The 17,967-nt window shown below is 51.3% G+C and overlaps 1 protein-coding gene across 1 annotated transcript in view; it reads left to right on the forward strand.

The window, feature by feature from the left end:
• The window catches only part of LOC131207078 (GTPase-activating Rap/Ran-GAP domain-like protein 3), a 30,973-nt gene extending 13,771 nt beyond the window's left edge, over positions 1 to 17,202 (forward strand). The window contains exons 3-14 of the mRNA XM_058199686.1: positions 2,580 to 2,649; positions 7,645 to 7,731; positions 8,658 to 8,739; positions 9,006 to 9,124; positions 10,719 to 10,950; positions 11,037 to 11,135; positions 11,287 to 11,390; positions 11,565 to 11,682; positions 12,178 to 12,287; positions 14,343 to 14,495; positions 14,921 to 15,836; positions 15,902 to 17,202. Coding sequence (XP_058055669.1) covers positions 2,580 to 2,649; positions 7,645 to 7,731; positions 8,658 to 8,739; positions 9,006 to 9,124; positions 10,719 to 10,950; positions 11,037 to 11,135; positions 11,287 to 11,390; positions 11,565 to 11,682; positions 12,178 to 12,287; positions 14,343 to 14,495; positions 14,921 to 15,836; positions 15,902 to 17,202 — 3,391 coding nt within the window. The remainder of the gene's footprint in view (positions 1 to 2,579; positions 2,650 to 7,644; positions 7,732 to 8,657; positions 8,740 to 9,005; positions 9,125 to 10,718; positions 10,951 to 11,036; positions 11,136 to 11,286; positions 11,391 to 11,564; positions 11,683 to 12,177; positions 12,288 to 14,342; positions 14,496 to 14,920; positions 15,837 to 15,901) is intronic.
• Positions 17,203 to 17,967: the final 765 nt, after the last annotated feature.

Genomic DNA, 17,967 nt, shown 5'->3' on the forward strand with positions numbered 1-17,967 from the left:
CGTATCACGAGCAGCGGCCGATCGACGTCAGCAGCAAGGAGTTGCCCCTGTCCGAGCAGTTACAACCAATTGCGAGTCCTCGATTGCGTCTCGATTGACGGTGGCGGTTTTGGCTGACACTTCTCCGTTACAAAGTTTCGTACGGTCCCGCTGCGCGTAATGAGGGGTTTGCGTAGGTGAAGGGCCCTACCCTTCGCTTTGCCGAAAGCTGTGGACCAGTGGACAGAATGTTGTGCTTCAATCTGAAAATAGCGACCATCTTCCGGGCGTACCGGGAAACGGATCCTGTGCGCGATCGGAGCCAAAGTTTGTTCACCCCACCACCGAGGGCCCCGCACCGGGACATCGGTGCACTGCGGGTCCTGCAGCGGCGTGCATCGAGCGTTATGTAAGTTTCCGGCTGCTCGCTTAATGCGAAAACCCAGCTGGACCTACACAATGTTGGTTCCTGTACGGGGTGTAAATAGCGTACCACGTTGTTTGCCCATTAACGGCACATTAGCGATACGGGGAGCTTACAACTCGGCTTCGCACTTTGCGGGCGATCATTATTTATTTACCCTGTCGACGGAGGTTTCATTTATTAAAAGAGCAACGCACAGAGTTGTTTAACGGTCAATAGGCTGAGTCTGATGCCTGAGTTTGCCCTGCCCAAAACGCCTAAAGTTATGCTTACCGCTTGGCAGAGGTGTCAACCTCCTTTTTTCTGTTGCCCTTTTAAATTTTCCTCTAACAGGTCGCTATCTATGAAAACATTTGCCAACTCGAGTGAACATAAAACATAATAACGAACGACTGAGATGCCCGGAAGTGTAGGCAAACCAAGGAGAAGCTCTATTCGGTTCCTACCACGAACACTTTTTCCCACAACAACTTCCAGCTTATTTGCCCCGTTTTATGTGCTGTAATGCACCTTATTTTTGTGCCGATAAAATCCGCCACGTGACCTCAGAGTACACTGCATACGGCGCGCAGACACGAACTGCCATAAATCCCCGTACATAAAACACAGCCTTCCGCATGAATCAGCACGCGCCCAGCCCGCCCAGCTTTGCTACGTTAAGACGTCATTTCGGTGAGCACCGAATTGGCGGCCCCGTGCCATGTTCCCGTGTGGCCACGGGGTTTTGCTTGACGAAACTTTGGAATGCGGGTGCTTAAGATTTCGATCGAGTGAGTGGCACATTTCGAGCCACGTCATTCGAGACCCCGTTCTAACAAAACAAACGAAAACGTCAAGGATACGGCCGAGAGGATGCTGCTGCCTTTATCTCGTAATGGCAATTAACGAGAAGCGTTTTAATTTCCGGTTCCTGTTGGGACTGTGATGCCGTCGCCTGGCAATGGCGCAGTCAGCCGGTGACGCCATTACGATATGCTTCACGTGTTTTTGGAAGGCTCATTTTGATAACAACACTTGACCGAATCTCGATCGCTAAAAGTTACTCCGTAAAGGGAGCATCAAAAAAGGCATCATCTCTGGGGTTTTATTTAGGAAACCAAGAACACCGAGTTTTGTGGCTCCCAAAAGAACTCGAATACGACAGCATAAATGGGCTGCGCTTCGCTGCACCTAATCAGGAATGAGCCGGGATCGGTCGAATCCAGTTGTGCACTCAGCAAGTCGGCTGCAACGATAGTTCATAATCTTCCTTTCGGCTTCACGGAGCGTGGCACACCTTCAACCATAAAGCCACATCCCAAACCGTGTCGATTCCGCAACATAAAGCCAGCAGGAGTCGGCAGCACCGACCTCCACCGGGGGCGGTTGGTTCTGCCGAGTCATCGCAAAAGAGATTGCCGACCGACCGCCCGTTTTAGGTTTGGGGCCGAAAAACGCCAAAAACACATTACGGTTCTACGTTCCGTTCCGTGCCAGCTGATGTTTATGTTTGCGGTTGGCCTACATAAACAGATGCTTGGCGAAATATCGGCTCGGCGTTCGGCGTTGCCGACGAATGTAACTATGTTGGCCGGTGCTACAGGTTACCGGTCGAGCAACGCTTCCGGTGCGCTGTGTTTAATCGATAAGCCTGTCTCGTTCCTAACATTTTTAGCGAAAACATCGAAAAGAAAAAAAATGTGTAAATGAAAATTAAAATGGGATGATTCAATGGCAACTTCTTTCAGCGGCCGCCACTATTGTGGCTTGAGGTACCCAAAAGTCACCAGACTACCGACAGGAAGATCACGAACCATCGCACTGTGGACGGACACGGTTGACACTGATTAATGGTCGCCTCCGAAACGGGATTAAAAGAACATCGCACTGGCTGCACAGTTTGTTCGTTCGGTTGATGGCCACCGTTTGCATTCCTCTCACAAAAGCGCATGGCAGATTCCGGCAAAGTCTAGTTAATGATAATTGGAGCAAGAAACGCAGACAGCTGCAGTCGTCGCATCGCCCGTTGGACGGAATCATCATTTCTCCGGTTCTGCAGATCCTTTATAACGATCGTTGTTTTTTTTTCCTTTCGTTGTCGAAACACTATTCCACCTTTTGCCTTCGCCAGGACGGCACCGGCCCCGGAGGTGACAAAAAATACTAATTTCCGTGGGTTTACTTTTTTCACTTACAGCACTTCCGCTACCGAACTTATATCGAGGAGAGGTGTCTTCTCCAGGCGGCACTATGGATCGGTGGACCAGGTAAGTGATAATTAACATTCCAAAAGCGTGCTGGAAACGTGTTGGAAAGACGTTTAAAGAACGCTAAAGTTCACGCTTAGTACGTTGACTGTGGAAAAGCCGAAAACGACACGATCGCCGCCACTCGCTACGACTGGTTGGCTAGTCGTTAGTAATAGGGTAAAAAACGTAATGATACTCACCGGACAATTTATGTTGCCTAATGCAAATTACGTTCAATTCATCTAATAGGTGTCTTTCACGATTTTACCCTAGTGATTTTACATTGTTTTAACTTTCCACGAACAACGCCAAACAGTCAGGTTTTTTCGGTTTCATCCGATCTCTTTATTAGGCAAAAAATGAGTCTCCTTTGGCCTGGCCACAAATTTTAAAACTGAGCTGATATCTAGACAATCTCCAAACCGTGTTCACCGTGGGCTGGCCGGACGTTGGACCGAATAGACCGTTCGTGAAACCGGAGAACGGTCCGTAATGTTCATTTATCACAAACTGCGCCGTGCAGTCCGTGCTCCGTTTACACGAATTAATCCGCATTAATTGGGACTTGGGAAGGGAAATCCCGTGCCCGTAAAGCGGGGCGAAAATGCTTGCTCGGCACAAGGGAACATCCGAATGGGTTGTGCATCTCGCACCTTGGCCGATGGTCCCGGTTCTGGAAAAGGGAATCAATCTTGATTACAGTGCCGATGAGTGGGTAGTGTGAAATGCCTGGAACGGAAATCGGAAACGATGCGGTGCTGGAAAGAGAGACGTAAATTGACGCTGTCGCTGCAAAACGCATTAGGGTTAGAAGAAGTGTTCTTTTGAAAATGCCCCGTAAAAGTAATTAAAACGTTTATGTAACAGAGTTCGGTTGACGGTGATTCGAGTGGTTTCGGTGTGGTTTAGCGTTCCTGCGAATAGATCAATCAGAAACGCGGGCTGACCCAACAGCAGCACGGAGATTAGTATGCGCTTCCGGTGGCCGGCCTGCTACTCACGGTTCGGCAGGATGAAGATTTTGTTCGTGATCTGATAGTAGTCGTAGTCGTCCTCTGCCTCCTCGGGCTCGTCCGCCTGCATGCTGGACGGTTCGTCGCCCTGGTAGTCGAAGCTGTCCTTCAGCTGGCTGGCCGGGCTGGACTGGCGGTGCGCCAGCTTGTCGTGGAAGCTGTTCAGGATGCGCTCCGGCACCTCCGGGTAGCGTGTCCGGTTCGGCGTGTACTCGATGCCGAGCTTCATCAGGAAGTGCGCCTTGATCGACTTCAGCGAAGCCATCGCGTACACGTTCCGATACTGGCACGCCTGGCAGCTAAACTGGTGGTGGTGGTGGTGGTGATGCTGGTGGTTGCCGAACGGTGAATCGGCCCCATCACTGTGGACTCCGTCGGCCGACGAGTCGTACCGGCTGACGGAGATCATGTCCGGTTCCACAAACGCTTGGCTGGCGTTCAGATGGTTGTCGTACTTGGTGCCCCCGGTGAGCGATTCCTTCGAGCCGTGCGCACGGACCAGGACCGCCAGGACGCTCGACAGCCACAGCACGTACAGGGCCGCCCGGGGCAAGGATCCGTTTGCCGTCTTCATTACTCCGAACGCGCCCGATTGATGGCGGGCACTTTCTCACCGTCACTGAAATGACTTTCTCTCACACAAAACTCACTGTAGTCCTCACGGGGCGGACACTCCCAAAAAGTCACACGCCACGCAGTGCACCAGACGAAGGACGAAACTATCCCGCGGGATGTGTAAACGATGCAGAACACGCACAGCAACGACGGCGGCCGGATACAATGTTGCTCGCGGTCGCGCCGGGCCAGTAATATTTATACCCACTCTGGCCTGACCATGGCCGGGCTGCTGGCCTGGGAGTGTCAATCAATTGGCATCAATGAACGACGACCACGACGACGACGACGACGGCAGCATAAGGTGGCGCCATTTTTCGCATGAACCCCCCGCGGGTTGCCACGCGAAGCGCCCGCGACTGGGGCCGTGGGAGCCGTGGGTTAAATGGTTTCAATTAAAATTGATTTTAATCGGTCAACAATGTCGCCGCTCGACGACCATGTCCGGAGTGTCGCTGAACTCTTTATGGTGGCACGACTTTGTGTTGTTTTAAGGCGCTAGGATGCACCCAGCGCTCCGAAAACATACAGCCGTCGAGCGAAAGTGATTGAATTTAAGGCACATTGCAAAATTGAGTCACATTCCGCGGCCATCATGTCACATTGTCAATTCTACTAGGTTGTTCATTAAATTCGGAGCCTCGATAACAGAGAGCGGTACTACGAGCCTTTTTTATGTTACATTGGTAAACTCTTCATATGAACGTATGCGAAGTTTCATTTGAATCGGTCTCTTTAATTATTTTTACAAGCCATTTTGTACCGACATGTCACAGAAATCAATGTCATAAATCAAGTATCGTGCAGCGATGGAATTTTTATTTTTGGAAGGTTTAAAAGCAAAGGATATTACTGAACGGATATTGAAATTATATAAAGACTCTTTGCCTTCAATTAGAAAATGAAAAAGGCGGTTTCTGAGTTTAAACGTGGCCCTCAAGATGATCCATGTCAAAAACGTCGAAAAAACAGACACAACACCTGAAATCGTAGATAAAATACATGATATCGTATTGGAAAATCGTCGAATCCCTGAAAGAGATTGAGCATAAGGCCCAGCCATGTTATTGAGCAGTGTAACCAATATTTGGACTGAAGTATTGGGTTTCAGAAAGCTGTTTGCAAAACGGGTTACTGAAAATTAAAATACCGGGTCCCTGTGAAAAACGACCCGGTTTGAAGAAGAAAAACATCCTTTTCACCCGGATAATGGACCGTGTCACCGTTTTGTAAATGTTTAATCTTCATTCTCCATCCTCACCTAGCGACTTTCATCTGTTTTCAGACTAAACCAAAATCATGCGTGGAAAGCGTTTTTCATCAAATGATGACGTCATAATAGATGTGGAAGCGTATTTTGAAGCCCTTTCAGTTCATCACTTCAGGGATGGTATTTATAAATTGGAGTCTCCTTCGAACAAGTATATTGATGTTCAGGAAGGCTATACTGAATATTGAAGAGCATTTCAATCCACAAAAAAGGTTTTTCCTATCGAAGCTCCGAATTTAATGAACAACCTAGTACGTTTGGTAGCACAACTGGCCCACTTTAGCGATGCACCGAAAATGATTGCTTGCTGGCGCCAAAGTTGATCAAATTATCACGCCGCGGGACGACCTGTTGACAAAGTAGAAAACAAAAAAACATCGCCCTCGCCGAGGTCATAAAATTGGGGCGGGCAAACGCTTTGGATGCGCTTTGTTGGATGGTGTCCAACACTTTTAAACTGGAGAGAGAGACACAAAAGAGCACGGCACGAAAAGTGGTCATTTATTCGGTTTAATTCCCATCCGAGTTTATGCTCAGCGAGGGAGTTTTTTTGTTTTTAGCACTTTTTCACATTAAAGAAGTGTTAGCTCTCAACGTCAACCCGTTGGCCGAGTGCATCCCGGTCGTTTCGGTTTGTGATCGGCGGCCCAAAAGTTTTGGCCAGCGTCTGGATGCCTTTTATCGCATCCCTCGAGTGGGAAAAGTTGCTATCACACGCTCCAAAGACCCGATCGGGGAGGTTCCACTTGTTGTGACATGACATGGCCGCTTCATGCTTCATGTTTAATTCATACGATGCAACTCGCTTCGCCGGACCCTGAGCTGTGGCTGCAACGGGTCCAGTAGAGTGATTGGATTTTTCGAAACAGGAAGAAGTGACCGTTAAGGGGTCGCTAAGGGAAGTCGATGTCTTGCAAACAATAACATTTGAATTGGTCCTCCAAAAATGAACCGTTTGCGTGAGGGAAATGGATTGTTCCGGTTCCGCTTTGCCCCGAGTGACACGACAGGACGAGACACAATTTACTACCTCTTGGTCCCCGATAGGGCACGTTTCCACATTCGGTCGGTCGATTTTTCAATAAAAACCGTGTCAGTGTGGTGACGGAACAGAGCAGACCGAACAGTGTAACCGTCGCATCCGAAGCTTCTCATTAGCTTTTCACTGCGCCAAAGCCAAGGCCAAAGGAACAAGGGGACAAGCAGATGTAGCGTTACAGCATTCGTTTCATCAATTTCTGGGATATCGGAACACGAAAAAGTGGAAACAGCAGCAGCAGTGATCGGAAACCGGATGGTACGGGCACACTTCACGGGCTCGCAGCTGGCGTAACCTTCACCCATTATTGATGGGTAGCCATTTGAAATTGGACCGCGTGGTTCCTGTGTGATCTGCGCGCCGTTCGCCATCTGTGCGCCCCGGAAGAGCCACGTGGAGTCGGCTTCTTACCGCTGTGACCCGCTGTGGCAACGCTCGGGCGCTAAGGTGTCATCTTGTTTGACACACCAAATTACCATAGCGAATGGGCAATCTTTTCGTAATGAATTATACATTTCGTGGCCCACAGGCCGTGTCCTTGACGTTGCTCCGAGCTCCCGCAGCAGCAGCAGCAGCAGTCAGCAGAACCTCGGTCCGCTGCTACACCACTGGTTGCTTGCCGTGGGCCGCGTGAACCGGCAGCAAAAGAAATGATGACAAAAGAGATTTGAACGTTCTTTATGGGCGCAGCGCAGCGGTCCTGATAGGAATGGTGCGCCCGCGTAGCACCTAAGCTCGGTGGAGCGCAATCGTACGTCATAATTGCCCGAGTCGTGCTACACCGGGAGCAGGACAATGGTTTTTAATTATTCACCAGAACGGCCGCCCTATCTCAATCTCTCATCTGAGTGGCTGGGCGTAGGACATAACCACGCCACACCGGAATAGACCTATATCCTCGGCCCCGGCTGGTCTAGCTTTGAGTTTATGGCGGTTTGGTTTGAAGGCACACGACGAGCGTACTTCAACCGGCGCACAGCCAGCAGCACGCTTGAGGGCCTTCCCTAGGGCCTCGCATCAGTTTCTGATTTGTTTCTTCGTTTCCGGTTTGTTTCCTGTCGGCTTCCCCGTCACAGCTGCCGCAGTCGGAAATTGACGGACTCGATCCCAACTGTCGTCGGTTTCGCCTGGAGAACGGAGAGTCGCTAGCCGAAAAGGATGAGGTACGTAGCGTTGACCGTAGATTTTACCGCCCATAATAAGTTTGTCTAGTTTGTAGCGTCTTGTTTGGTTCGAATTTATCCATGACTTGTTTTGTTCAACAAAACACTCCGCTCCACTGTGTTGTGTTGTAAGATTTACTTTAGAACATTGCTGCAGCTTTACACCATTACAGTAAATTGCATCGCCGGTTCCTGTCAATGGATCACGTGGACGAGCACATCGCGAGAACGGTTCGAAACTTTCCCGGCGTGCCCAAGCTCCGACATCATTACACAATCGTCTTACAGCACTCGAGAACGTACGTGGCGTAAGCGGCTCGTCGAGTCTTCCATAGCGGCGCCTCGTATATTAAATTGGCTTTTCCTTCTCTATTTGCCTTCAGTCAATAATAATCTCGGCACGAAGATCAATTTTCTTTCAAAAACTTTGTCGGTAATTCGAATGAATTACGTTGCCGCTTGCGTGGCGGAACTCAAGAAGGCCATCGCAAAGAGAGCATCGCGCGCAATTTTAAAGTCGAAAAGAATGACAAGTTTCCCGGAAGCAACGGCCCCGAACGGCGATAGGGGAACCATTCGATCCTTTCTGTCTTCAACCTTCAACTTCAGTGGGTCTGGTGCCACTCGGTGGTTCCTTAAATCACCGGCGAAGGCCGCCCGAAAATTCCAATTTACGCCCCACGTTTTTATCGCTTTTCAATACTTTCGCATGGTGCTTATACTTATTTTGATGTAAAACAAAACAGAAACGAGAAAGCTGAGCCACGGTTGGGGCCCCGGGCTTCGGGGCTTCGGGAAACGTCCGTCGAGCGAGATGCTCATTGAAAGTTTTCCCTTTTTTTTCTCTTCCTTCTCCCGGAAATGGAACGCGCCACGAACGGAACGAACCGTGGTGCTCTGCTGACGTTCGCCTGGCCGGAAAAAAGGTATTCGGTTCACCCAGCATACCCATTCTCGAGAATCCGGAACATCAAACGCGATGGTACTTCAAGTATTTTCTCGGAAAGTGTAAGTAAGACGCCATTTTTATCACTCGCCGTGCTCATCGGCTGGTTTGTTGATTTTATTTTTATATATAACCTTGCACCTGACAGCTGCACTTCCTGGCGGGCCTGGTCCGTTTCGTGGAAGGTCTTTCAAGGTCCTAACAGTTTAATTCGCTTCCTTCTCGTTATACGTTTCCGATGAAATATTTTACGACGTAATGTGGCTGGCTATTGGAAAACTCCTTCAATAACTTCTCCGCATTGTGCTTTACCGTTTACCTTTTGCAGTGCATCAGAATTACGTCGGCATCGACTCGGAGAAGAATCCATACTTTCTGTCGATCGTCTCACAGGACTCGGGCAGCAAGTGCATGCCGCTGTATCGGGTCATGCTGTTCCGGAAGCAGGTAACTACACCCTTCGCCATTTATTACTTTTTATACTTTGCTGTTAAAGAAGACATATCTCTCAGAATGGGCACTGTGGCGTGCATAATTCTTCAACATAGTTCACCAATCTCCTACGCCCCACGATCCATGGATGGACTTTTTGGCGGCCTTTTGCCGACCCGCAGAGACTAATTAAATGTGCCCCGAAAGTGTCCCTCAAGATCTCGGGGGTTTCTCTTACCCTGCCGTCATCTGTGTCCGAGAACATAATAACATTCAATGTGCCCACCATTATTTTCGCTGTCTCCGGTGTCAGCATTTCTGGACCAGGGTGGCCAAGCCAACTAGGCGGGAAATATCCCACTTGACGTAGACGTACTAACCTAGGCCGGTTCTCAGGTGACTGCCCTAGCCATCGGGAAGATAAAGGGCATTGGGGAGTCCTAAGCCGAGAAACGCTTCCGGCCCACGTGGCCGGCTGCCGGAGATAAATGTCCGAACGTTGATGTTCCGGCCACTGAAAGTTTCGTGCCATTCGTTTTCGGTTCGGAGCCGGCCGCCTCGTTTTACGGACGATTTGTCGATGTCGGTTTCCGGCCGGCGGCGGCTCCCGAGGGTTGGCAAATTGAAAATGGATGCGCAGGGATGGATATTAGGTACACGTAGGGCCGCAGGCTTTGTTCCTGGTGCGTGCCTGGAGACAACGAACCACTCCAAGGCGGCTACGGCCAAAAGGACGCCCGGCACGTTAGTGTTCGGCGATGGCGTACGTCCCCAGCGGTAACAGTCGTAGATCTTCGTCTATTTTTAGGCCACCGTTCGAAGGGGCAAAGGTGAAAATTTGTCAATCGATCGGCGCCAAAAGCCTCCACGGGCCCATACGACACGTGCTTCACCGACATCAAGCCTTTTCTCTATCGCCAGTGCAGCAATGTAATGCGTCGCAAGTTTGGCCGTATTTAGTAACAGAATATGATGCTGCAAAATTATTCAAACAAAACGCAAATGAAGGAAGGAGCATAAATATGTAATGGATGTAATAGAACCGGCCATTCACAGGAACCTCACTTCCCGGAAAAGCAAACTCGTGTCGAGCTGACATTTATTGATTCGTATGGATTGGCCAAAACGGAACCCGTTTGCTGCCGAGCCCAAGTCCCAAAGGTACACCCGAAAAACAAGGGGCTTCCCGGGTGCTAAGTAGGGCACTCGTGGTCTGTTAAAATTCCCAGACCACCACATCGAAGCTCAGATTCAAGTATCAAGGATACGATTTTTGCTGTACCGCGCCTTGAAAATAACGCAGAAGAAAAACGGCGAATAGAAGAGTAATTTTCCAAATCTTTCACTCACTTTGATGTTTCCGCCCGCAACGTGCCGTGTAAGCGGTTATGTTGAACACAAACACACACAACCACACGCAGCATGTTTGCAACGGTTCTCCGTGACGTCACGGAGCATGTAAAGTGGCGACCAGTCCGTGGGGAGCGTGGGCTTAGAACATGGAGCAGAAACATTCCGTGGGTAGCGTCTGGGGGATATATCACGGTTATCACGTTGGGTTCGGGGGGCGATCCATGCTAATAATTCCGGCGTCGTGTCTTTCCCCCAGGGTGCACAGAAGCTGGCGCTGCCCTACAACCCCCAGCAGAAGCTGACGGTGAAGCAGATCCTGTCCAACTTCACGCTCATGGACGCGAACAAATCGCCGAAGGAAATCTTCTCGGCCGACATACAGAAGGACCTGCTGCTGCTCGAGGAGCAGGAGGGCTCGGTGAACTTCAAGTTCGGGGTCGTTTACATGAAGGCCGGCCAGAAAATGGACGACGAAATGCTGAGCAATGGTCGGTTGGGATGCGAACTGAAATTTTTGGTGCCATTACAACGTTTCTCTCTTCTTCTTCCTCCGTGAAATCCGTGCGCCACACAGAAACCGGAAGTGCGGAGTTTGACGATTTCCTGGCCCTGCTGGGCGAGAGAATACGCCTAAAAGAATGGGAACGGTACCGTGGTGGGCTGGACGTTAAAGGTAGGTAGAACGCCACGAAAGTGTTAATCGTTTTCGTGGGTTTTTCTTTTCTTTTCGTTGTTTGAGCTAATAATAACGGGGCGTGTACGCAGTTCGGTTCCTAAAATTAACCCAGCTAACCTGTCTATCGTTCCCTCTATTCCGCTTCTAGGGGACATGACGGGAAAGTACTCTGTCTACACGCTGTACGAAGGTCACGAAATTATGTTCCACGTATCGACGCTGCTGCCCTTCAGCAGAGATAATCGGCAGCAGGTGAGTTGGCCGCTAATTTATGCGCGGCCGCCGGTGGCCGCACGATAAGACTCGATCGATTTCGGGTGGTGGTACTTTGTAGAGCTTACCTGTCGGTCGTTACCGTTCCATTACCGTGATTGTTAATTTCCCACGGCATGTCCGTCCGTCCGGTTTCGATTTCCAATTCCAAAGGTGGAGCGCAAGCGACATATCGGGAATGACATCGTCAACATCATCTTCATCGACGACGACACCGGGAGCGAGGAGACGACGGAGTTCATTCCAAATAACGTAAAGAGTCAATTTACACGTAAGTATCGTCGTTACATTGGGAGGTTCCTAATCGCAAACGTGGGTCGCATTCGCCACTCGCTGCTATCCTCTTTGATTTGATTCTGCTTCAGAATGCCCCAACTATTGCTGAGATTTCGGTGAAAATTGTGGACTTTTTCCTTACAAAAATCCTTATTCTAGTTTTAGTTCTTCATTTGTAGATAGAACACACATTAAAAGTCACAGACTTGGCCCATAAACAGCAAATTGCTACAATCGCCGTTCTTTCGACGATTAAATTGTTTGACATGTCGCATATTAGGCCATAAGAGACTCACGCAGATTAAAGGTCGTTGTTGTGGCTTTTCGCTACAATTTCATTAGGCGAGTCCCTTGGGTCAATCTGGTCCACGGCGTCACATCGCGCATCTAGTAATAAATCATTTTCACTCAACCGGATCACACACCTACGTCCGTTACGTTCAAAGGACCGTTCTGTTGATTATCTTTTTCCCTCACCTTCCCACTTTAGATGTTTTCGCCGTGGTGACGAAGCGAGGGACACGCTACCGGCTGGCCGTGTACTGCGACGAAACGGTTCCCCCGTTCGGACCAACGCTACCCAACCCGCCCGAGTTCGAGGTAGGTACGGTGCTCCATCGCCGAGGACCCTTTCGCACCTTTCTCCGAAAAGGGGACCCACCCCCGAAAATGATGGCGTGTCACGAAACACTCACCTGTCATGCCGTCGGGCCACGTGAGGCACTGCCTGCCGTGTGCTTTTTGTGTGGTCGGCCTTTTAACGGTGCCTTAATTGGGTGGCATCTAAATCTCATTGTTGTGTTGATTGACCGTTTCTACTCGCATCCTGCTCGCAGCGTTAAAGTGCGGACATTGGGCGAGTCAGACCACCAAAGTGTGGCCCGGGGTGGGATCGCTCTATGCCACTTCCTCAATAAATTGACTGACACAAGCAGCACCAGCAGCAGCAGCAGCGTGTTGGCGGCGAATGTCGTAGGTCGGTTACAGGGTGTTGTCCTTCGCTAACGCCGCACCTCCGAAATGGGGCGCGTTCAAGGACGTTCCCAACCCCCAGACCTGGGAGTGACCGTCTTGATGTCGCACGCGCCCAGATTGGTGGTTTGCTTATGGATTAGTGAGGATTATAGCCGCCACTGAATGGTTTACGAAGCACATAAAAACCAAAGAGCAGCGAACCACCATATGGCTGCAATCTGGGGCCAGCGTCTGGAGAGTTCTCCGGAATCGTGCCGACGGCGATACAATGCATATTCATGTACGTCTAGTGACTAATCCGGATCCGGAAACCCCCCGCCGGTGTTACAAAGCAGAAAAGTTCGTCAGAGACAAAGTCGGGGACCTTTCTCCGGCCACGACCACCGGAACCGGAAGGCGGGCGGGTGGACGGACGGACGGCCGTTGTTCGCATCGTAATGGCTAACTGGCATTCCGGGTAATCCAATTGTGATGAACATTGTTGCACTCGCCACCGTTTCCACCGGACATTGGCACAACCAGCGTTAACGATACACGCTGAATTAGCAAAATTGCAGCAACGCCACGTCGACTGTTTCTGGGACCGTGAACTTTAAATAGTAACATTTTGTTGGGGTTTTGTCCAAAATTGAAAACTTACAGTTATCCCGCAATAATGGTGTCCCATTTTGGATGAAGTGGTTTGTTGCGTCGACAATTTTAGAAGGACGAATGGAGCAGTTCCGCCTCAGTTCTCGTCCTTAGTACAGGGTGGTCAATTCAAGGTTCTTTATTCATTTAGTTTTAAATAAAACGGCCTAATATTTTTCGATGCTAGAACTTTTATGAGAAAGGTTTATTCATTACAGTTATAGACTGCACCATTTCTGCTGATTATTCAATTTTACAAGATGGGGCGCAGAGTATTGATTGTGGCTGGCAGATAGCGCCATCCTTTTACGATCAAATCTCATCCAAGATCTCAGCTTTAATTTCGTCGAAGAACCACTCTCGATAGCCTACGCTGTCAACGGTTATGGCGACTCCTTCTTAATTTTCGATCAAAATGAGCCGATGATATCGCCAGACCAAATTCCACACCAAACAGTCACTCGTTTTGGGTGCATTGGGGCTTCTCTTGCACGATGTGTGTGTTTTCCGAACCCAAAAAATAGCAATTATGCCCATAAACATAACCACCTAGGAGGGACTGAGCTTTTTAAATATCTTACTGTTTGAGTTGAGGACCTCCCACTTTGGAAATAAATTTTTCAAGTTCAAAATGCAATAGCCGTTTAGTACTAAGGCCGGTTTATAAATCACTTTGGGGATTCCTCGTTGAACGATTAATGTTCAATATCCAGATTATGCTACTGTTGCAAGGTTCCAAGCAGACATATCCTGCTAAAGTAGTGGACAGCTCGTTCATTCGCCTCTATGAGCGTAGAAGGCCCACAATGAATCCGTTTGAAAACGAACCCTGCCGCGACAGAAGCAGGTCAGGTCTCAAATGTTGCCATGATTGATGATTTTCCCGGCGCAACTCACAGCAAGCTATCTACGGCCTTCCCTCAAATAAAGCTTCCGGTTCGTGAAAAACGGACCGCACGCACATTAAAGCGAGATCGAAATTTGGATCCAAGTGAATAGTAATCAACCTGAAAATGGGTTTTTCCTGCTCACCATCATCAACTACGACAGGATCCGGCCGTCTTCCGGGACTTTCTGCTGGTGAAGCTGATCAACGGCGAGAAGGCCACCTTCCAAACGCCAACCTTCGCCCGGAAACGCGAACGGACGCTCGAGATGCTGATCAAGGACCTGTACGAGGAGTACGTACACGACAATAAAATGGTAAGTCCCTTCTCTGTGTGTCTGTGTTTGTGCTCCAAAGCGGTCCCACTGCCGTGCTGGGTCGCAATTACTACGCACCTGGCCGCGCTGCGGGAATGGAGTGTAATATCCCGCTTCCCAGGACCACGGGGCGTTGGGTCGAAAAAGAACAGCCGAAAAGATAAATGATTGTCTTAGTTCGGGCCATAAAACCGAACGGCCATACGGTACGCTCTTTGGCATCAGTTCGCCCGCCCCACATCCCACTATTGCGTCTCATTTTCGATGTGGACGAGTCACCCCCAGGGTCAGGGCGGGAAAATACTAATCTTCTTCCGTCCAGGAAGACTTTCGCCGGAGTCTGTCGCTGGAACCATCTAATCTCTTGGCCCGTCGAACCATGTGTAATTAATAACGCTATTTTCTTTCTCTTTCACGCCAAACAGAATATGCTTAACAGGAGGGCCTTCTCGGAGGTGCTGTACGATGTGCCGCGTACGTCCAAGCTGAAGGAGGACGCCCGGCAAGTTGAGTTTGTGCGCATCGGCCAGGCCCTGAAGCTGGAGGCGATCGTGCGCGGGGACGCCCCGACGAGCATAGCCTCGGCGGGCACGGTGTTCAAACGGCCACCGTGGGAACCGCAGTGCTTCTATCCGACGTTCCAGCCGCGGAACGATCTGGTCGGTGATAGCTGGGGTCAGGACCAGCTGTTTCTCGCCTCGGACGAGGGTACATATCTGATCAAGGAGGATCAAACGCACCGGGCCGTGTTCGACCGGACACTCTGCGTGCGGCAGATGAACGTGGTGGAAGACCACGGCATCATGCTGGTCCGGGGGGGATCGGCCGTGCAGAAGGATGGCCACCGGATGCACGTGTTCCGGTTGAACGAGTTCACGGACGAGCGGCTCGTTCAGCGTTCGCGGGTTGACGTGAAGGAGCGCCGGATTGAGAAGACCCGCGGGTGCCATCTGTACGCGATCTCGAGAGCCGGTGAGGCGCACCTCCGGATGGCCGTAGCCGTCGGCCGGAAGTTGCTCATCTACCAGTGGAAACACACGGCAGCGTGGACCTCGTGGTGCCCCAACAGCGACAATGACACGGTCGAGGGGTTCCTGTTTCTGAAGGAGATACACCTGCACGACTCGCCGACGATCATGACCATTCTGGAGGGCTCGTGTCCGAATGCGGGTCTACTGATCTGTGTCGGTTACCGGCACCACTTCGAGATCGTTTCCGAGCTGAGCGGGCACGCCACGAAGCTGCACGAGACCGACACGCTGAAGCGTTCCCAGACCCACCTGGTGGCGGCCCTCGATTTGTATGACGGGCAGGACACGGAGATCCTGCTGTGCTATAACCGTAAGTGGCCGTGAGACCGATCGACAACTGGTTCCGATGAACTCCTCCGATCCTCCTTTTTCCAGATACATGCCACTTTCAGAAGCTGTCGGAAGAGTGCAACAACAGCACCGAGTTCGACTTCCAGTTCAATACGCCACCGTCGTCGGTGGTGTGCGCCTTCCCGTATATCATCGCGTTCACCCCGGACACGATGGAGATCCGGTTGCTGGTGAACGGGAACCTGGTGCACACGGTGACGATGGCCGAGCTGCAGCTGATCACCTCGAAGAAGGACATCTTCTTCGTCACGACCGCTCCCGAGTTCATTCCCAAAGGTGCCAAACTGCGCGGTTTCGACGCGGAGGACCACGAGCAGATGAGCAAGCCGCGGATCGAGGAGAGTCGCGTAGCACCCGGGGACGATTCGTCCGGTGGGAGCCCTGGCCGCAGCCGGCTGAGCTCCGATGAGGATGCCTCGCCTTCGGCGACCGTCTCGGAAGGGGATCCGAGTGATGCCAGCAAGGAGCCGGCGGCCAGTGGAGCCAGTTCACTCGCAGCGCCACAGATACAGCGTGCGAAGTCGTTACAAAACCCCAAACCGGAACCGGAGGCCGGTGCCGGCGGTGGCAAGGCGAAAGAAGCGACGACCCTCTCCGTGGACGACCTGAAGCGTTCGATGTCCAAGAGTAACTCGTACGGCGAGGCTGGTTCCTCGTTCTCCATACCGACCACGACGTGCAGCAAGGACCTGGCGAAGCACTTCGGTGCCCAGCCGCTACCGAACACGAAGGACCTGTGCCGGCACTTCGGAGAGGCCTCGGTACCGCCCAACTCGCCCCGCAACAGCACCATCGTGAAGGGCACCTCACCCAGCTCACCGACGCGCAAGTCCTTCATCCGGCAGCCAACGCTGAACCTGGGCAAATCGGGACCGGCCGACGGCGAAACGTCGCCCTCGAACGGCTCCAACAGTAAGCCGCTGCGGATCTACCGGATCCCGCTGACGAACCTCACCGGAACGCACGTCCAGTCGCACCACTACCACTACCCGAGCAACGAGCCGGGCAAGAAACCGACGGCCATCGCGACGAAGATGCACCCGAGTGCGGCCATCGCTGCGGCCGTTGTCACGCGGCCCAGCGAGAGCGCCCAGGAACGGGTGCGGCAACTGCAGTCCTCGAACGAAGAGGACGAAGAAGGACTTTCGCCGAGCGATGATCCGGACCCGAGTGCGACCGCGGCCGCAGGGGATGCGCCCGACGGCGGCGGCACGCTGCCCGGGATGAGCATCTTCGACCAGATCCAGCAAGACCTGCAGGAGCTGAGCATGAAGGACAAACTCGAGCAGGACGATCTGCGCAACTCCGTACTGACGCCACTGTAAGCAGCGGCTTACTGGTGGCGGTCGCAAATTGCACAAATACGCCCAATATCCACATCCCGTTGTTACATAAAAAGTTGGTCGTCAACCATACACACGCTAGCGACACAAGGTATCGACTCTTCTAGCAGCCACAGAACGAACAGGTCCTGTGTGCGGACCAGGACACGACGGAATGGTTTGTTGAAGAACCAACCTGAGCTGGCCCAGACCCATTACAAAATTAAAATGGTTTCATAGAGTCGTCTCTCGTGCCACGACGCGGTGACTGATGAATGTGTAGAATAGTTGGAAATTGCCAAGCATAGCACCCCTTTGGAGTCTGAGCGTCGCGAGTGTGGTGGTAGCCTATTAAATCGCGTGGAACACTATTGTTGCCCCCGAAATGTCCAGAACTTCATTCAGGTTTCTACCGAGAAAAACGCTAAACGCACGCACTTTCGTTCGCAGCCTTCACCCGGGCCCAGCCACCCATTCGCAAGCCATTCGGTAAGCCATGCTTTCATGGCTACGTATTTCCCGCAGCGAAGGCAACGGCCATCGTTGGGCCCAATCGAATCAAAATGCAGATACTTAAGAAGCCCCACTGTTTCGTCCCGTGTTAACGAAATCGTTTACGGTTCGAATGGGGTTCGGATCTCGGCCACCCCCCGAAAGGATCAGTTCAATTGAGCCCCCTGAATTGATCGCATCCAACTTGCACGCACCGCATTCGAACCATGACCGGATTTCAACCAGTTCTTATTCAGGATGGGCTTTTGAACCGGC

This window comes from Anopheles bellator, chromosome 2, assembly GCF_943735745.2.
Source record: "Anopheles bellator chromosome 2, idAnoBellAS_SP24_06.2, whole genome shotgun sequence".
Taxonomy (NCBI): Eukaryota; Metazoa; Arthropoda; class Insecta; order Diptera; family Culicidae; genus Anopheles; species Anopheles bellator.